The sequence below is a fragment of the Prionailurus viverrinus genome, unplaced genomic scaffold (genome assembly GCF_022837055.1).
Source record: "Prionailurus viverrinus isolate Anna unplaced genomic scaffold, UM_Priviv_1.0 scaffold_62, whole genome shotgun sequence".
NCBI lineage: Eukaryota > Metazoa > Chordata > Mammalia > Carnivora > Felidae > Prionailurus > Prionailurus viverrinus.
This window is the reverse complement of record NW_025927624.1, coordinates 277,050-297,820: the sequence shown is the minus strand read 5'-3', so window position 1 is coordinate 297,820 and position 20,771 is coordinate 277,050. Positions and strand designations below refer to the sequence as shown.

At 39.7% G+C, this 20,771-nt stretch overlaps 1 protein-coding gene and 1 pseudogene across 1 annotated transcript in view; one reads left to right on the top strand and one right to left on the bottom strand.

Annotated features, from left to right (window-relative positions):
* The window catches only part of LOC125159788 (ankyrin repeat domain-containing protein 26-like), a 708,468-nt gene that overhangs the window by 641,581 nt on the left and 46,116 nt on the right, over window positions 1-20,771 (top strand). Inside the window, exons 46-47 of the mRNA XM_047848410.1 lie at window positions 292-427; window positions 18,930-19,143. Of these exons, the coding sequence (XP_047704366.1) occupies window positions 292-427; window positions 18,930-19,143 (350 nt within the window). The remainder of the gene's footprint in view (window positions 1-291; window positions 428-18,929; window positions 19,144-20,771) is intronic.
* On the bottom strand, window positions 11,864-14,728 carry LOC125159792 (dnaJ homolog subfamily C member 10-like; annotated as a pseudogene).

Genomic DNA, 20,771 nt, shown 5'->3' with positions numbered 1-20,771 from the left:
AATGTATTTTGAGAGAGAGCACGCACAAGTCGGGGAGGGGCCGAGGGAGAGGGGGAGAGAGAATCCCAAGCAGGCTCCATGCTGTCATTGTGGAGGTCAACGTGGGACTCAAACTCAGGAACCCTGAGGTCATGACCTGAGCCAAAATGGAGTCGGATGCTCAACCGACTGAGCCAGTCAGGTGCCCCTGTTTTTGCTTTTATAAAAAGATGGCTATTTATCACTTCTCTACACCTAGTATATTTTATAAATATTCGGGGGACATTTTGAAATGGTATTATTCATTCGTAGGTCAAAAAGCAAATTACTTCTATGGATGACCTTGTCGACTTCATTCAGTCATCTAAAACAGCTTCAGAGCATTGTGAGTTGCCTTACTCTAAGAATTTCATGTTGCTGATCGAACAACTTGGCATGGATTGTAAAGGTAGGAAGTCTTTTTACGTATATTTCTGTAGTAACATGTGCAACCTTGCCTACTACTGCACCATAGAGCACTGCTGTATTATAGAGCTGCTCATCTCAGAAATACGTTTTGTATTAAAATAAAAGGAGCACTATTGTATCCTCTCAGCCAAAGACTCATCATTTCTACTGTACCTTTCTTAGTGGGAATGGCACATCTAATGTGTTTGTTAACTCTGCTTCTCTTCTGTGCCTTCACCCAGGTCAGGTCATTATTTTTCTCCTAGATGACTGAAATAACCTCAGGACTGTTTTCCCTGCTGTTCTACCTCCCAGGACCTTGGTCTACACTGCAACCATAATTAGTATATGTTTTAAAAAATGTGTCTTTCATCATGGTACCCCTTGCTTAAAGCTTAGCTATTACTTCTCATTGCTATTAGGTTAAAGGCCACAGTCCTCTGGCTTCATCTTGTATGGTTTTACATCCTTCTTTCCGTCTGTGTCTTATCCACTGTTTTAGACGTTTCTTCCTGTGAAAGAGATTTTCGTATCCAACATTTTTAGTTCATATATGAAGTTTAGTTCATATATGAAGTGTGTCATTTGATAGTTTTGACATATGTTTACACGTATGAAATGATAACCATCATCCAGACACTTAACATATTCATCACCCTTAAAAATCTCATGTCCCTTCATATTCCCTTATTATGAAGCTGCCAAATTGTTTTCTAAAGGAGTTGTAAAGCTGCTCTAAAGTCTAAAGCTGCTCCCACCAGCAGTCTGTGAGAGCACCAATTCCTACATACATATTCATGAACACTTAGTATTGTCAGCTTTTTAAATCCTAGCCATTCGGATGGATATTTAGTATATATCTCATTATGATTTCAATATACATCTCCCTAATAACTGATGATGGCGAGCATATTTTCATGTGCTTGTTTGCCATCTGTGTATCTTCTTTGAATTGTCCAAATCTTTGGTTGTTTTAAAAATTTGTTTGTTTTCTTAGTTTTTGAGTTTTCAGAATTCTTTGTATATCCTAGACACAGTTCCTTATTTTGTTTTCTTTTTTTTTTATGGTTGTTGTTGTTGTTGTTGTTTACACTGAGGCATTTTATTTACACATATGTATTACATCCCTAGAAAAAGAATCCCAGGATTTCCCCTTCTGTGTGTTTTCATCTTCCTTCTTCATGGTCCATGACTGTAGCTGAGGTGGTCAGTATAATGAAACCAAACTGAGCAGATTATTCTGCCATTTTTCTAGATCTTTGCATTGTCCATCAATTCTGGAGCCAGTCACTCCATCCTTGCTTAACCTGCCTGTGAGTTTCACATCAATTTACCCAACTCTGTGATCATCAATGATTTTAAATTCACCACTGTAACCATGCTTCATCATCACAGTTAGAAAGTGGACAATGTCTTTGGAGCATGGCCTAGTAAGAACCTGGAGTTTGCTTCTCTCTTCAGTATTGTTATGCTTTGGGGAGCATCTGCCACGACATTCACATGCATCATGATGGTGGCACAGAAAGATGGTGGAAAGAGCTAGATACAGTTCCTTTCTCACTGCTCTTTTTTTGCAAGGTTTTTCTTCTCCCACTCTGTGACTTTTCCTTCTCTCAACAGTGTTTTTGAAGAGCAGTTTTTCTCTTTGGTGAAGTCCAGTTTACACATTCATTTGTTCTTGTATGATTGTTGTTTTTGGTTTCCATATCTAAGAAATATTTCCATAGCACAAGGTCACAAAGCTTTTCTCTCATGCTTTCTTTTAGAAGTTTTATAGTTTTAGGTCTTACATTTAGATCTATGACCCATTTTATATTCTTTTTTATTTGTGATACAAAGTATGTGTACAAGGTCATTCTTTTGCATATGGATATCTAGTTGTTCCAACACCATTTATGGAAAAGGCTGTGTTTTCTCCACTTTATGCCATTGCTCCTTTGTCATAATCAGTTGGCCACATATGTGTGGGTTTAAGTATGGGCTCTATTCTGTCTCATTGATCTCTTTGTCCATCTTTGTACCAATATTATGCTGTTTTAATCACTGCCAGTTTATAAGGATTTTTGAAATCAGGTAGTGTTTGTCATCTTGCTGTGTTCTTTTCAGTGTTCTTCCGCTACTCTGGATCCTTTGCATTTCCACGTGAATTTTAGAATCAGTTTGTCTGTTTCTTAAAACAAACAAACAAACAAACAACAACTCTGGTGGTCTTCTGGAAATTAAGTTTAGATTATGTTGAATCTACAGATTTATTTGGGGAGAATTGGCTTCTTGACAATATTGAATCTTTTAACCCCTGAACAGAGTATATATCTCTCCCTTGATATAGGTCTTTTAAAATTTTCTCAGTAATATTCTGTAGTGTTTAAAGTATAGGTCTTTCTGTCTTTTATGATATTAACCGTGATTATTTTTTATTTTCAGTGCAGTTGTAAATAATACATCTTAAATTTAATTTTTTTAATGCTTACTCTTGAGAGAGACAGAGCATGAGTTGGGGAGGGGCGGAGAGAGAGGTAGACAGAATCTGAAGCAGGCTCCAGGCTCCAAGCTATCAGTACAGAGCCTGACGTGGGGCTTGAACTCACCAACGGTGAGATCATGACCTGAGCCTGAGCCCAGTGCTTAACCAGATGCCCTGAAATTTTAATTTTTGATTCTTTATAGCTAATATATAGAAATACAGTTGATTTTTGTGTAATGATTCTGTATCCTCCAACCTTGATAAATTTATATGTATAGATATATTTAATATTAGAGAGAATACATGAGCAGGGGAGAGGGGCAGAGACAGAGAGAGAGAGAGAGAGAGAGAGAGAGAGAGAATCTTAAGCAGTCCCCATGCTCAGTACGAGCCTGACATAGGGCTCCATCCCATGACTCTGGGATCATAGCCTGAGCTGAAATCAAGAGACAGACACTCAATCGACTGAGTCATCCATGTGCCATGATAAATTCATTTATTAATTCTAGTAGCATTTTTCTTAATGCTGTCAGATTTTCTACATAAGCAAAGGTCATAAGAATTCATTTTTAACTACTATTTTACTAACAATGGTAAATATTGTAGCCTTGTAGCCAATTCATTCTCTGTCACAACTAATCAGTTTTGCCATTGTACTATAAGAGCAGCCAATAGATACTGCATAAATTAATGGAAATGGATGTATTTTGATAAAATTTAATTTACCAAAACAAGTAACATGGCCCATAGGCTGGAGTTTGCCAACTTCTATTTTGTGACCATGTCCTTGCTAGTAGAGACAGTTTCACTTCATTTTCTATCTGGATGTCCTTTGTTGCTTTATCTTGTTTGATTCCATTGGCTAGAACTGCTAGTATAGTGCTGAACAGAGGAAGTCATTCAGTGAATGTCATTCCTGTCTTCTTCCTGGTCTTATAGGAAATGAATGCATTCAGTTTTTCACCATTATTTATAACGTTAGCTATAGAGTTATCATGACTTGTTTTGTTTTGTTTTGTTTTAAATCATATTGAAGCTCCCTTGTATTCCAGGATTGCCGAAAGTTTTTATCAGGAACGGATGTTGAGTTTTGACAAGGAACTTATTTTATCTACAGAGATAGATATGGTTTTTGAATCTTAAACCAACTCTGCATTTCTGGGATAAACCCCATTTGGTAATAACAAATTATCCCTTAGTGTGTTGTTAGATTCCACCCCCCCCCCACAAACACACATGGCTGTAGTTTAATTAATTAATGAAATATAATTTATTGTCAAGTTAGCTAACGTACAGTGTATACATCGTGCTCTTGGCTTTGGGAGTATATTCCCATGATTCATTACTTACATACCACACTCAGTGCTCATCCCAACAAGTGCCCTCCTCAATTCCCATCACCTATTCTCCTCTTTCCCCCACCCCTCCATGAACCTTCAGTTTGTTCTCTGTATTTAAGAGTTTCTTATGGTTTGCCTCCCTCTCTGCTTGAAACTATTTTTCCCCTTCTATTCCCCCATGTTCTTCTGTTAAGTTTCTCAAAATCCACATATGAGTGAAAACATATGATATCTGTTTTTCTCTGACTTATTTCACTTCACATACTACCCTCCAGTTCCATCCATGTTGTTGCAAATGGCATGATTTCATTCTTTCTCATTGCCAAGTAATAGCCATTGTATATATAAACCACATCTTCTTTTCCCATTCATCAGTTGATGGACATTTGTGTTCTTTCCATAATTTGGTAATTGTTGATAGTATAAATGTTGGGGTACATGTGCACGTATGAATCAGCACTCCTGTGTTCCTTCGATATATGCCTAGTAGTGCAATTGCTGGGTTGTTGGGTAATTTTATTTTTAATTTTTTAAGGAACCTCCACTCTGTTTCCCGGAGCAGTGGCACCACCCATGCATTCCCACCGACAGTGCAAGAGAATTCCCATTTCTGCACATCCTTACCAATGTCTGCTGTTTCCTGTGTTGTTAATTTTTTCTACCCTGACCGGTGTGAGGTGGTATCTCAATGTGGTTTTGATTTGTATTTCCCTGATGATAAGCGACATTCAACATCCTTTCATGTGCCTGTTGGCCATCTGGATGTCTTCTTTGGAAGTGTCTATTCATGTCTTCTGCCCATTTCTTCCCTGGATTATTTGATTTTCGGGTGTTGAGTTTGGCCAATTCTTTCTAGAGTATGGGTACTAATCCTTTATCTGATATGTCATGTGCAGATATCTTCTCCCATTCCTTTGGTGCCTTTTAATTTTGTGGATTGTTTCCTTTGAAGTGCAGAATCTTTCTACTTTGATGAGGTCCCAATAGTCCAATTTTGCTTTTATGTCCCTTGCCTTCAGAGATGTATTGAGTAGAATTTGCTGTAGCCAAGGTCAAAGAGGTTGTGGCCTGTGTTATTCTCCAGGGTTTTGATGGTTTCCTCTCTCACATTGAGGTCTTTCATCCATTTTGAGTTTATGCACGGTGTAAAAAACTGGTCCTGTTTCATTCTTCTGCATGTTGCTGCCCAGACCTCCCAGCACCATTTGCGAAAGAGCCTATCTTTTTTCCATTGGATACTCTTTCCTGCTTTGCCAAGGTTTAGTTGGCCATACATTTGTGGGTCCATTTCTGGATTCTCTATTCTATGCCATTCGCCTTTGTGTCTCTTTTTGTGCCAATAGTATACTCCCTTGATGATCGCAGCCTTGTAGTAGAGGCTAACGTCTGGGATTGTGATGCCTCCAGCTTTGGTTTTCTTTTTCAACATTACTTTGGCTATCTGGGATCTTTTGTGGTTCCATACAAATTGTAGGATTGTTTGCTCTATCTCTTAGAAGAATGCCGGTGCAACGTTGATTGGGATTGCAGTGAATGTGTAGATTGCTTTGGGTCGTTATCGCATTTTCACAATATTTCTTCTTCCAGTCCATGAGCATGGAATGTTTTTCTATTTCTTTGTGTCTTCTTTAATTTCTTTGATATGTTTTCTATAGTTTTCAGGATACAAATCTCTTATAGCTTTGGTTAGGTTGATTCCTAGGTATTTTATGGTTCTTGGTGTAATTGTAAATGAGCTCGGTTTCTTGATTTCTCTTTCTGTCACTTCATTATTGGTATATAGAAGTGCAATCAATTTCTGTGTGTTGATTTTGTATCCTGTGACTTTGCTGAATTCATGTATCAGTTGGAGCAGCTTTTTGGTGGAGTCTTTCAGGTTTTCCATGTAGAGTATCATGCCATCTGTGAAAGGCGAATGTTTAACTTCTTTGCCAATTTGGATGTGTTTTATTTCATTTTGTTGTATGATTGCTGAGGCTAGGCCTTCCAACACTATGTTCAACAACACTGGTGAGAGTGGATGTCCCTTGTATGTTCCTTATCTTCGGCGGGCAGGGTAGGGGGAAGTTCTCTGTTTCTCCCCATTGAGGATATTCGCAGCAGGCTTCTCATATATGGCTTTTATAATGTTAAGGTATGTTCTTTGTAACCCAACTTTCTTGAGGGTTTCTTATTAACAAAGGATGCTGTATTTTGTCAAATGTTTTTCTGTATTTATTGACAGGATCATATGAATGATTGTATCCTTTCTTCTATTAAGGTGATGTATCACTTTGATTGATTTGTGAATATTGAACCAGCCCTGTAGCCCAGGAATGAATCCCACTTGATCATGGTGAAGAATTCTTTCATATACTGCCGAATTGGATTTGGTAGTATCTTGTTAAGAATTTTGGCATCCATGTTCATCAGGAATATTGGCCTGTCATTCTCCTTTTTAGTGGGGTCTCTATCTGTGTTGGGAATCAAGGTAATGCTAGCTTCATAGAAAGAGTCCGGAAGCTTTTCTTCCATTTCTTTGTTCAACAGCTGGAAAAGAATCGGTATTAACTCTGCTTTAAATGTCTTGTAGAATTCCCGTGGGAAGACTTCTTGCCCAGGACTCATATTTGTTGGGAGATTTTTGATAACTGATTGAATTTCTTCACTGGTTATGGGTCTGTTCATATTTTCTATTTCTTCCCATTTGAGTTTGGGTAATGTGTGGTTGACTAGGTATGTGTCCATTTCTTCCAGGTTGTCCAGTTTGTTGGCATATACATTTTCATAGTATTCCCTAATAGTTGTATTTCTGTGGTGTTGATTGTGACCTTTCCTTTTTCATTCGTGATTTTATCTATTTGGATTCTCTTTTCTTTTTGAGAAAGCTGGCTAGGGGGTTATCAAGTTTATTTATTCTTTAAACAAAAACAGCTCTTAGATTCATTGATCTGTTCTACTATTTTTTTTGTTTGTTTTTACGGGTTTTTCTTTTGGATTCTATAGTGTTTATTTCTGCTCTAATCTTTATTATTTCTTCTAATGGCTGTAGGGTTTCTTTGCTGTTCTTCTTCTAGTTTCTTTAGGTGTGAGGTTCGATTTTGTATTTCGGATTGTTCTTATTTCTTGAGAAAGGCCTGGATGGCGATATGTTTTCCTTTTAGGGCTGCCTTTGCTGCATCCCAAAAGGGGTTGGTCTGTCATGTTTTCATTTTCATTTGCCCGTATATATTTTTTAATTTTTCCTTTCATTGTCAGGGTGACCCATTCTTTCTCCAGTAGGATGGTCATCAACCTCCATGCATTTGGGGGCTTCCCAAACTTTTTCTTTTGTTTGATTTCAAGTTTCATAGTGTTGTGATCCGAAAATACGCATGGTATGATCTCAGTTCTTTTATATTTATGGAGGGCTGTTTTGTGACCCACTGTGTGGTCTGTTTTGGAGAATGTTCCACGTGCACTCGAAAAGAATGTGTATTCTGCTGCTGTTGGATGAAAAGTTCTGAACAGATCTGTCAAATCCATCTGGTCCAGTGTATCATTCAGGGCCTTTGTTTCTTTACCGATTTTGTGCCTAGGTGATGTGTCCATTGTTGTTAGGGAGTATTTAAGTCACCTACAATTTCCATAGGATTATCAATAAGAATGCTTCGGTTTGTGATTAGTCTATGTATATATTTGGGGGCTCTCAAGTTGGGGGCACCAACATTTACAATTGTTAGCTCTTCTTGATGGATAGATCCCTTAATTATGATATAATGCCCTTCGCCATCTCTTGTTAGAGTCTTTGGTTTAAAATCTCATTTGTCTGATCTAAGTATGGCTACTCCAGCTTTCTTTTGACTTCCAGTAGCATAATACATGGTACTCTATCCCCTAACCTTCAATCTAATGGTGTCCTCCTGTCTCAAATAAGTCTCTTGTAGACAGCATATAGATGGATTTTGTTTGTTTTTTAATCCATTCAGATATGCTATGTGTTTTGATAAGGGCATTTAGTCCCTTCACGTTCAGAGTGATTATTTAAGGATATGGATTTCATGTCATTGTGTTGTCTGGAGCTTTCATGCTTGTGGTGATGTTTCTGGTCCTTTGTAGCCTTAATAACATTCCACTCACAGAGTCTCCTTAGGATCTCCTGCAGGGCTGGTTTAGTGGTCATGAGCTCTTGTAGTTTTTGGTTTTCTGGGAAAGCCTATCTCTCCTTCTATTCTGAATGACATCCTTGCTGGAGAAAGGATTCTTAGCAGCATATTTTCCTATTCAGCACATGGACTTTTTCCTACCATTGCCTCCTGGCCTGCCAAGTTTCAGCGGGCAGGTCTGCTACTACCCATATGTGTCTACCCTTGTAGGTTAAGGCCCGTTTGTCCCTTGCTGCTTTCAGAATTCTCTTTTCTCTTTGTAACTTGCCAATTTCACTATGATATGCTGTGGAGAAGACCTATTCTTGTTGAATCTGAAGAGAGTTGTCTGTGCCTTCTGGATTTGGATGTCTGCTTCCTTTTCTCCAGATTAGGAAAGTTCTCACCTATAATTTGTTCAAGAAAACCATCTGCCCTTTTCTCTCTCTCTCTCTCTCTCTCTCTCTCTCTCTCTTACGCTGGAACTCTTATGATCCAGATATTATTACATTTCATTGAATCACTTAGTTTTCCCCTCATGGTCTAATATTTTCTTATCACCCTTTTTCTTGGCTTCATCATTTTCCATACTTTCATCTTCTATGTCACTTATTCTCCCCTCTGTTTCCTCCATCTTTGCTGTTACTGCATCTAGTTTATTTTGCATCTTATTTACAGTATTTCTTAATTGCTGTCACTATTTCTTAGTTCCTTGATCCCTGCAGCAATAGATTCTCTGCTGTCTTCTATGCTTTTTTGTAAGCTCAGCTGTTAATCTTACAACTATTATTCTAAATTCTTGAACCGATATATTGTTTATATCTGTTTTGAGCAGTTCTCTAGCTCTCATTTCTTCCTGGAGTTTCTTTTGAGGAGAATTCTTCCATTTCCTCAGTGTTCAGTACTTTATGTGTTTTCCTAGTTGTCATGTGTCCTGCACCTGTCAGCACTATTTTAAAAAGGGGTCGTATACTATCCAGGGCCTGGCCCTTCAATAGGTATCTTTGGAGTGTGTTTCATGCTCTCTGTTGTTGTGACTCTGGTTGCTTTATTTCCCTACTCATATTTGTGGGTTGGCCATTCCAGCAGGTGTGCTTAGATTTGTTCATAATGTAAACTTGGAAAAGAATTTAAACACTGGGGGGGGGGTGATGGAAGATGCCTTATCTCATAAAAAGGGAGAAATGACAGGGGCAAAGGAAAAGAGAAGAAGACAAAAAATTGACCAGGCAGAGAATCAGAGAAACTATACAACTTAATCCAGGCAGGGAAGAGAGGGAGGGAGGGAGGGAGGGAGGGAGAGAGAGAGAAAGGAAAATAAGAAGGAGATACAGAAGAGGTGCAGACAGAATAGATTAAAAATCTCCATGACCTGGCCAGTTGTCCCCATGGGCCCCTGGAGATGTTTGTGTCACGCTGTAGCCCAGATTCCTAGATTTCCACAACTTCTTGCCTCACTGCTGTGTTTGAGGGATGTGGTCATTTCAGGTACCCCTACTTCTCTGCCATGTTGACACACCCCCCTCTTTAATGTAGTGTTAGACTTGATTTGTGGATGGTTTCTTCAGAAATTGTGCTCCCACGCTTATGACAGAATTTTATTTCTTACAGTATCTTTGTCTAGTTTTGGTTTCAGGTAATGCTAGCCTTATAGAATGAGGTGAGACATATTTCTCCTCTCCATTTTGGGGGGAGACTTTGTGTAGAATAGATAACATTTCTTCCGAAAATGTTGGATGAATTTACTAGTGTAGCCACTTGGCCCTGGAATTGTTTTCTGTGGAAAGATCTTTATCTAAGACTTTAGTTTCTTTTATACATATAGAGTTAGTTAGTTTATCTGTTCTTTTTTTCCTTTATTTTATTTTATTTTTTTTTATTTTATTTCATTTCACTTCATTTCATTTCACTTCATTTCATTTCATTTCATTTCATTTCATTTCAGTAATCTTTACACCCAACATGTGGCTTGAACTCACAATCCAGAGATCAAGAGTCACATGTTCTACCAACTTAGCCAGCCAGGCACCCTTCACTCTTGATTGAGCTTTGATAATTTCTGTCTTTCACGGAATTTACCCACTGCATCTGAGTTGTCAAATTAATTATATAAAGTTCATAATATTACTTTGTTATTTTTTTAGTATCTGTGAATTTCCAGTAATGTTAGTTACATTACTAATTTCTGATATATTGTTAATACTTCCGTTGTTTCTCTTCATTTTGGGATCAGTCTTGGTAGAAATTTCTCCTTTTTTCACCTCCTGAAAGCATTTGGTTTCATTGATTATTCTCTATCGTTTTTCTGCTTTCTTTCATGTGATTTTTGTCTTTATATTAGTTCCTTTCTTCTGCTTGGTTTGGGTTTAATTTGTTTTAGTTTTCTAGTTTCAAAAGGTGGAACCCAATGTCATAGATTTCAGACCTTTTTTCTTCCTCATCCTCTTCATCCTCTTCTTCTTTTTCCTCTCCTTCTTCCTCCTCTCCTTCTTCCTTCTACTCCCTCCTACTCCTCCTCCTCTCCTCCTCCTCCTCCCCCTCCCCCTTCTTCTTTTCTTCCTCTTCTTCTTCTTCTCCCTTTCCCACTCTGTCTCCCTCTCCCTCTCCTCCTTCTTTCCACTTCCCCTTCCTCTTTCCTCCTCCTCCTCTTCTTCTCTTCTCCTTCTCCTTCCTCTTCTTCATCTTCTTCTTCTCCCTTTCCCTCTCCATCTCCCTGTCCTCCTTCCCTCCTCTTCCTCCTTCCTCTTCCTCCTCTGTCCTCTTCCTCCTCCTGTTTCCTCCTCCTCCTCCTTTTCTGCTCCTCATCCTTCCCTCCTCGTTCTCCTTGTTGTTGTTGTTGTTGTTGTTGTTCTTCTTCTTCTTCTTCTTCTTCTTCTTCTTCTCCCTTTCCCTCTCCATCTCCCTGTCCTCCTTCCCTCCTCTTCCTCCTTCCTCCTCCTCCTCCTCTGTCTTCTTGCACCTCCTCTATGCTCCTCCTCCTCCTCCTCTTCTTCTCCTCCCCCTACTTCCCTCCTAGTTCTTCTTCTTCTATATACTGTAGAAATCTATTGGCATTATTTTACCAAAATTTTTCTCAATTGTGAAAAATTAAAATCAGTTCTTCAACCTTTAGAAAGAAAAAAGAAGAAAATCTCTTTACTATAATACACCATGAAAATAGGCTATCTGCTTGCCACATTGTGTGTGTGTGTGTGGGGGGGTGTGCTTTTTTTAAATTACACTATGGCCACAATCCATTTCACACAATTTTTCAGACAGGTAAATAAATATCAAATTATTTCCTTTCAGGCCAGCCACAAAACTTTAAGGAATAGACCCTAGACATGTATGTACGTGACAGAGCAGGCTCCTGTTTGAGCCGGGCAGCTTTAGTATCATTTCCAAGGGTCAGCAATCTATGGCCCGTGGACTGAATGTGGCTTGGCTTGTTTGGGTATGGCCCTGAGATAAGAAAAGTTTTAGATTTTTTAAAGGGTTGTAAACAAAGCAAAACAAAGTACTATGTGACAAAAGTATATGGTCTACAAAGGTTAAAATATTTACAGTTTGGCCTTTTACAGAAAAAGCTTGCAGACCCTTCAATTATACCAATGTTATACAGAATTCAGACGGTGCAATTACAATTCCGTGATAATGTTCCTTTATTGTGACCCAGAATGTAGCAACATCCTACAAAGATGTTCCTCTGATGTCATGGGTTAGAATTCCTTTTCTCTTTTTTCTTCATCTTCACATCATTAAACTTCATCCTCATCTCTCTCTCCATGAGTGTGGAGATTTTTCAATTTTTCATTTAGTAAGGCAGCGATTGCTTTTGCATCTCTGGCATCTATTTGCTCTCCCCAAATGTTTCTCTTTGCTTTTTCATAGGGATAACATTTAACAGTCGGATAGGCTCTGATGCCAGCTTTCTGGCATGTCTGAGCCAAAGCCTGACCGCCTATTTTTCCAGCTTTCACTTTTCCTTTCATCGTCTTAGCCAAGAGCTTAAACTCTGGAGCAAAATTTTGGCAAGGTCCACACCAAGGAGCATAGAATTCAATCACCCGGTGATTTTTCCCTTGTATAACTTTTTCATCGAAAGTCTGAGTCATTAGATTTGTGGATGCTTGAGGTCGAAATCCCGTGCCCCAAATCTCTCTTCTAGCCATTGTAACTGTGATACTGAAAAGCTTTAGTTGGTTTTGGGGGAGGGAATCTTATCTCAGGGTATCTCTGAACATTTTCTTGGGCACAAAAAGAATGATACTTTTGGCAGTCTATACTGCCCGCAGTAACTGTCCAGTTAGTGTCCGGGCCATTCTTTTCCATTCTGGCATTAGGACTTGACATGGATGACACCATGGGAGTAGAAGTCAACCATCCAGACTTCATCCTGGTTTCTTTGTTTAGCTAGTTCATTGAAAGTGGTGGGTGTCAGGGAGGTCGCTGAAGGTTCCTAAGATCCTCTATGAATTCCAAGATCTGTTGTTCAGCAGAGTGATGTCCTTCTTATTCATGAACCTCGGATTGGTTGAATACAAGTGTTGTTGGATCCGCCTAAATGTTATACGTGTTACAGGGTCTCTCGTGAACCGTACCATCTAGTGTACCAAACTAAAGCTGACCACGCAGATGCTTTGATGCTTTTTGTAACTCTGGCAATAAAGCTTGACATGGTGGACACCATGGCACAAACAAATCAACAAGCCACCGTTCCTGTCATCGGCAGGAACATTTTGAGGTCCAAGTGTGGCAACATGAGAATTACCACTTTCTTTGGCAAAGGCTAGTATATCATATAGAATCTTCTTTCCATGATGAATTTCATATTCTTTGGTTCCTTGTCCTTTAAATACTGCTAGACATGGCTGACATACAGAGAGATTACTACAGATGTCTGGTGCAGAGGGACAGTCAGCCTTGCCAACTTGAATTGTTCACTTTTGAGTAGAGTTTTTAGTTCCCTCAACTCAGGATCATTTGGATTTTCATGTTTTCCGAAACTAAACAATAAGAGCCACCGATGATGAGCCAATCGATCCGTTAGTGTATTTGCCAAAAGTAGCTCAAAATCTGGAAGACTATGCATGATTTCCAAATCTATTTCTCGAGCATCCAATGAATTAAGGAACAAAACGCTGCTTTTCTCTCTGGTATTTAATGGGGCGCCAGAGGAAAATAGGCAGTAGTACTTGTGATAATATCCAGACTTTTACAAAGTTTGTCCTGGGTGGCACAGTCCATCCATCCTACACTAACCAGACCATCCAACATGCCCCTGAGCCTGAGTCGTGTCTATGAAGTTAAACAATCTCCTCCTTTGCAACAAAAAGTGCTCAGCTGGCCAATACCAGCAGCAAAAGCAGTTTCTATGGAGTGAACACAATTTCCTGTCCATAATTCCATCACTGGGTTTCTAACGTGCTGCATGGTGAACTCACCAAACGTTCCTTTGATCTGTCCCCGTGATATTTCACTGTGGCCATTCCAGACCTAAAAAGGAAGAGGCTGGGAGATCCGTTGACTCCTTTCATTCGGCAAAACATTCTATCATCACCACAGTTAACAGCACCAATTCAAAGTAATCCGTCTACTTCTTTAACACAGTCTCTCCCTGTGGGAGCTAATTCATGGCAGTGTGACCATCCTGGGGAGTAAAAGTTCACAAACCACAGTTCTCCAGAATGAACAGCAGCATCCACTTCTCTTCTATTCAATGTCATGCTTTCAAGATCATCATCACAAATACCAAAATCATAACGATCATAATCCCAGCTTTCATACGGGCCACCTTCTGGATCATCTGCAAGTCCCTTTTCTCCGTATTTGTCATACTTTTCCCACAGATCTTCATCTTTGAGTACTTCATATGCTCTATTTATCTTTGAAAATCACTCTGTACATTAGGATTATACATTTGGTTGGTTGGTTGGTTATTTATTTATTTATTTATTTATTTATTTATTTAGTGTTTATTTCCTATTAAGAGAGACAGAGACGGAATGCAAGTGGGTTAGGGGCAGAGAGAGTGGGAGACAGAGTCCAAAGCAGGCCCCTGGCTCCGAGCCATCAACACAGAGCCCGACGCAGGGCTCTAACCCACGACCTGTGAGATCATGACCCGAGCGAGTGGAAGTTGGACGCTCAACTGACTGAGCCACCCAGGTGCCCTGGGTTATTCGTTTTGGTTTTTTGGTTGTTTTTTTTTTTTTTGTTTTTTATAAGGATGTAGCTTCAATGCCAACTTCGTGAAAGCTTGTCTTATCTCTCTACTGTTTGCAGTCCTGGATACTCCAAGTAAACTGTAAAAATGCTGATCTGTTCCCACAAAAATGGCCATATACACTATTAGGAAACAGAATGACTCTTTTCAGGTCCCGGAGGTAGTCATTTTCATTGAAGCAGACTCCCATTCTTTCTCTGATACAAGTTCTGATGAAAGTGAACATTCAGATATACAGCTGGTTCCAACTGAGAGAATATGCAGGTTTGAGAACTTGTGTTCACGTTACTCCAAGAGCAAATCAAGCACCATGAAATTTTCTCCCAAAATGTCAATCTGTGTAGGCTCAGTAATCTCCACTTCCTCAGATCACAAAAGATATAAAAATACTTTCAGAAATCTAACCTTCTTAACATTCTGTTTCTCCTTTCTTCCTTGAATCCTAAATGTCTAAATCTTCTCCTTACCTGCGAATGGTCTCTGGCTCATTTCTAACTCCTTGTCATGCAACCAAAACATACGTTTTTAAAGTATAGCGGTGGAGAGTGACAAATATTCAGACTAAAATAAGCAACCAGAGGAAAATCGAGAACACATTGTCCAATACCACCATGGGAAAAGTGGTTCTCCTAGGGGTCCTTCTCAGCGTGGGTGTGGTGGACTTGATCTGCGCCAAGCTTCAGGGCCAGGTGGAAACTGCCGGTAAACGCAATAGGAAGGATTTCTGGTTGCCATCAGCCCAGAATAGGATGTGGGGAGAGGGGAAGGATGGGGACATCCCATGAGAGAGACTGCTGGCATATGAAGTCTCCGGCAAGACTAGGGTGAAAAGAGCCTGAGTAACTGAGGCTTAAGTGAGAGAAAGGGTCGCAAGAAGCTGGGAAGCAAAGTCGGAAGAAGGGTGATGATGTAGGTAGTGAGAAAAAGATGGGGAGCTAGAACACAAAACCCATGGCAGGGGCGGAGAGGAAGGGAGGGGAGACAGGTGCAGAGGCATTGGGCTCTCCCTTCCAGAAGGACCATGCCTGTGCCACCGCCGCCGCCTCTCACTCCAGCAGAACCCGGGGCCCGGCCCATGCCCACCTCAGTCTAGGGGGGTCTCCTCCTACGGCTACTCCCCCACCTTCAATTCCTGGCATTGGCGGACCCCGCCCCCACCCACCCAAGTGCCTGCTGTGCTCTGTGAACAAAGCACCTGCTCTCCATCCACTGCCAGGGTGGGGTGGGGCAGGGCAGGGTGCCTTGGGAAGCTGGGGGAGGAGCCACAAAGGCAGCAAGGAGCACCGCACTTCCCTCTTCTTTTTTAATGTATACATTCAGTGCTATCAGTCTTCATGTGAGTGCCACTAAAGCAGAACTGTACAAATTCTACTATGTTTTCATTTTCATTCAGTTCAGAATCCTTTCTAATTTTTTTTTCTTTTTTCATTACTTCTTTGACCCAGGAGATATTTCGATGTGTTCTGTAGTTCACAAATAGTTGAGTATTTTCCAGAGATATTTTTGTGCTTGATTTCTGATTTGATTGCTTTGTGGCAGGGGACACACTATTATGACTTCAGGCCTCTTGACTTCTTCCTTTTATTAAGATTTATTTTTGACCCAGAACATAGTCTTTTTTGGTAAGTGTTCCATAGATCCTTGAGAAGAATAGTGGCGGCCAAGTCTACTATGCCTTTGCTGATGTTGAGCGTGTTGAAATATCAGACTATAATTGTGAATTTGCCTATTTCTCTTTTCAGTTCTATCAATTTTGCTTCATGTACTTTGAAGCTATTAACAGATACATGAACATTTAAGATTGCTCTTAATTGACCCTTTTATGATTATATAATGACCTGTTGTTTATTGCTGGTTATATATATATATATATATATATATATATATATATTTTGCTTGAAACTGTTTTGTCTGCTATTCATATAGCCACTCTAGCTCAGCCTTCTTTGGTCAAGTGTTAGTGTGGTATATCATATTCCTGTCTTTCGAACAAATTTCTGTCTTGACATTTAAAGTGCATTTTGTATAGGTAGCATATAGTTGAGTCTTCCTTTTTTATCCATTCTGACAGTCTGCGTTTTAGTTGAGGCTTTTAGACCGTTTTCATTTACTGTGATTTTTTTTTCAACATATGAAATTTATTGTCAAATTGGTTTCCATACAACACCCAGTGCTCATCCCAAAAAGTGCCCTCCTCAATACCCATCACCCACCCTCCCCTCCCTCCCACCCCCCCATTAACCCTCAGTTTGTTCTCAGTTTTTAAGAGTCACTTATGCTTGGGCTCTCTCCCACTCTAACCTCTTTTTTTCTTTTTCCCTTCCCCTCCCCCATGGGTTTCTGTTAAGTTTCTCAGGATCCACATAAGACTGAAAACATATGGTATCTGTCTTTCTCTGTATGGCTTCTTTCTTCTTTTTTTTTTATATATTTTTTTCAACGTTTATTTATTTTTTGGGGGACAGAGAGAGACAGAGCATGAACGAGGGAGGGGCAGAGACAGAGGGAGACACAGAATCGGAAACAGGCTCCAGGCTCTGAGCCATCAGCCCAGAGCCCGACGCAGGGCTCGAACTCACGGACCACGAGATCGTGACCTGGCTGAAGTCGGATGCTTAACCGACTGCGCCACCCAGGCGCCCCTGTATGGCTTATTTCACTTAGCATCACACTCTCCAGTTCCATCCACGTTGCTACAAATGGCCATTTACTGTGATTTTTGAGATAGTTGATTTGAATATGTCATCATGCTGTTTGATTTGCATTTGTCCTATCTGCTCCTTGTTCCCGTTCTCTTCTTTTTCCGCTTTCTTTTAATGGAGGAATTTTTATGATTCAGTTTTATCCATTTATTTATTTATTCATGTATTCATTTATTCATGTATTCATTTTTTCACTTATTTATTTAGGCTTCCTAGCTAGAACTTTTCAGTTTTGCTGCTTTAGTGGTTGGTTAGGGTTTATAGTCTATGGCTTCAGCATCACAGTCTCCCTTCCAGTAATGTTATACCACATCGTATAGAGTTTAGGCAAATCACAAGAGTTGGCTTCCATTTCTTCTTTCCTAGACATATCCTTCCTGGGTCAGTGGGATTATAGTTTTCATGAGGTGTAGGAAGATTTGGGCCATATTTTTTTCCTGTCCCTTTCCCCTGCCTCTTTGGGCAATTGTATATTTCCCAGTTGAAGTTTTCTCCCAGGTTTCCAATGTTAAACTTCAGTCTTTTGTTTTGTGATGTCTAATATGTGTTTATTCCTACCCATCGTATTGTTCATGGCTAACATAATTTACATCTCTGTAAGTACTATTTGGTTTTTAAAACAATAGCTGCCATGCCTCTAGTTATCTTTTCATGCTTTGTTTGCAGATATAGTTAAGTTACTTACAAACAGTTGGATCCTTTATTCTTGCTCTTACAAATTATTGGACGAATCCAGAGTTGTGATCAGCCTAAGACAAATTATGAGTTTTTCTATCTTAGCTAATGTGAATAGATACTGTCCCTCGTGCTGTGGGAGCACCAGGCAGTGTTTCCTCTACTCTTCAGATTTTTTTCCCTTGATGACTTCCTTCCATGTATGCACTGGTTGTTACTCTGCTGAATAGCCAAAGGGGACCCTGTGCAGATGCCCAGGGTTCTTTCTGTGTCCTGCTTTCTCCTCTCCTGGATGCTGACCTGTCGTCTCTATCTGCCTTGCCTTCACCAGACTCTCAGTTTTGCCACCACGACTCAAGGAGTCTGGTGAAATCTACTTAAATAATTTATGTCTCCTGTGATGTAGCCTGAAAACTCTCTCAAGGCAGTGAGCTTGGGCATACATGTTAGGCTAACGTGTTTTGTTTTCAGGGATCATTGTCCTTCATTGTCTGAAGTTCTGTGTCTTGAAAATCATGTTAAAATTGTATTTTGTCTGTTTTGTTTTTGCTTGCTTCAGGTAGGAAGATCAATCAGTACGTGTTACCCCATCTTGGCCAGAAGCAGATTACAGTGAAACTTCGGCACATGCTCTAGACTGTCGAGAGTGCTTGTCTTCCTCCTTTGCTTAATTGTCTCCTGCTCATCCTTCATTCCTCAGTATAGTTATCTCTTCCTCAGGGACATCTATCTTCCTTGGGCCCAATCTAGATCAAGTTATGATCACAGAACTCTGTCTTCTAATAGGAACTATCTGAATTTAGAATTACCATTTGAGTTGTCTTTCTCTTTCACTAGACTTTAAGCTAATCGAGAGCCAGGGGGTCTTCTCTATTGCATCTGTAGAGCTGAGTATAACATCTTCCATTGAAGGTATATATTTACTCAATGTGTCAATGAGTGAATTGAAGATGCACAGGCCTGTATATGCAAAAAGTACTCATCTATTTTATTTCTGTTTCTTCTCTGATGCAGATTATGCTGGCTTCTTGAAAATCCAAGATATACGTGTTTCCTATGAAAAATTAAGGAAACTTAACAAAAAGCACTGTAAACTTCTTATGGGAAAAATGACAAAAATGGACAAAATGGTTAGTGCACTACAAAACGAGCTACAGGAAGCCAAAGACATGATATCACGGTTAGAACATCAAAAAGTGGAATGGGAACGTGAATTCTGCAGTTTGAGGTACAGCATCTTGGCTTTAAGGAAATATTTCAACTGTTTCCTTTTATACTACAGATGTGTAGGGGCAGTTTTGTAATTGCTGACTTACCTTATGGGATTTTCCTGGAAAGAATACTTGTTTAGTGTTGTGAGGTGTGCGATTCTTGGCAATAACACAGCAAGTTCCTAACAGTGAATACTTCTAATACGTTAATGTATATTCCAAATCACAATTTTAATGGCCATATGAAAGTCCACCATAGTCCAAGAAACATCATTATTTAAGAGATTGAATTCTGCTTGCTTTTCATCTCTCTGTATTTTAATTAATGCTCTCAGGGATGTCTTTTATATAAATCTGTTTCTACATGGCTGGTTACTTGCTTGGGGTCAATTCTTCAATATAATGTAATCTGGTTAAAGTATAAAAATTTTTAAAAAGGTCTTTGATCCATATTTTTAAATTGTTCTCAGCAAAGTTTATATTACTTTCTGTACCTACCAACAGAGTATAAAATGGTCATTTTTCTCAAGACATTAAAATTCGCCAAAATTGATTCCATTTGCATCTTAACATGCAGGTGTTAAAAGGTAAAGTGGGGGTGCCTGGGTGGCTCAGCTGGTTAAGCATCTGGCTTCGGCTCAGGTGATGATCTCGTGAGTTTGAGCCTTGCTTTGGGTGGGCTCAAGCCCTGATTTGGTTGAGCACGAGCCCCGCTTCGGATGAGCTCCTCTTCTCTCACTCTGTCTCTCCCTCTCTGTCTGCCCCTCGTGGGATTCTGTCTCTCTTTCCCTCTCTCCACCCTCACTCACTTGAGTCATCTCTCTCTCCATAAAAAATTTAAACAAAGTAAAATGGGGGCGCCTGGGTGGCTCAGTCAGTCAAGCGTCCGACTTTGGCTCAGGTCATGATCTCAGGGTTCGTGAGTTCGAGCCCCACATCGATCTGTGTGTTGTCAGTGCAGAGCCCACTTCGGATTTTCTGCCTCCCTCTCTCTCTCTCTCTGCCCCCCCTTTGTTTGCATGGGCTCTCCCTTTCTCTCTCAAAAATGAATAAACATTAAAAAAAAGTAATACGGAAAGTGGTTACTGAGAAGTTTTTTCAGCATCTCTGTCATAGGTAGATAAAATTAATTCAAAAGTGTATGCTGAAAGGTCATATTACTCTTTATTGTTTACTTAATTAATACATATCCTGTGTTGTTCTAGAAGGGATGTTTAAGTGATTCATAAAGTAGGTAATCATCAACAAGGTAAGTTGCAAGTGTTGTGGAAGAAGAAACGAAAAGCATAGGCAACAGATATTAGACTCGTCAGCGTAGTCTTGGATGACAGTAATCTGCACGTGTATGTTGTGTAAACAACATCCACAGATGCTCTCTTTCACTGCACATCATTTTTGGAGGTACCTGTAAGGTTTCGTCAAGTGGAAATTTTATTTCCAGTGAATTGATAAACTTGCTTATAAACAGCAACTTCTCTTTTTAATGAGAAACTGAATTATCTGTCCTATGGAGGAATAATTATACCTGTGGGAAAGGGGGTAATTTTCAACTCTAACTTTCCTGAATAATTTCAAACTTCCTTTCCTACAACATCTACCAGAGTTATTACTGACTAAAACTAACGAAGTTGCATAATGCTTTCTT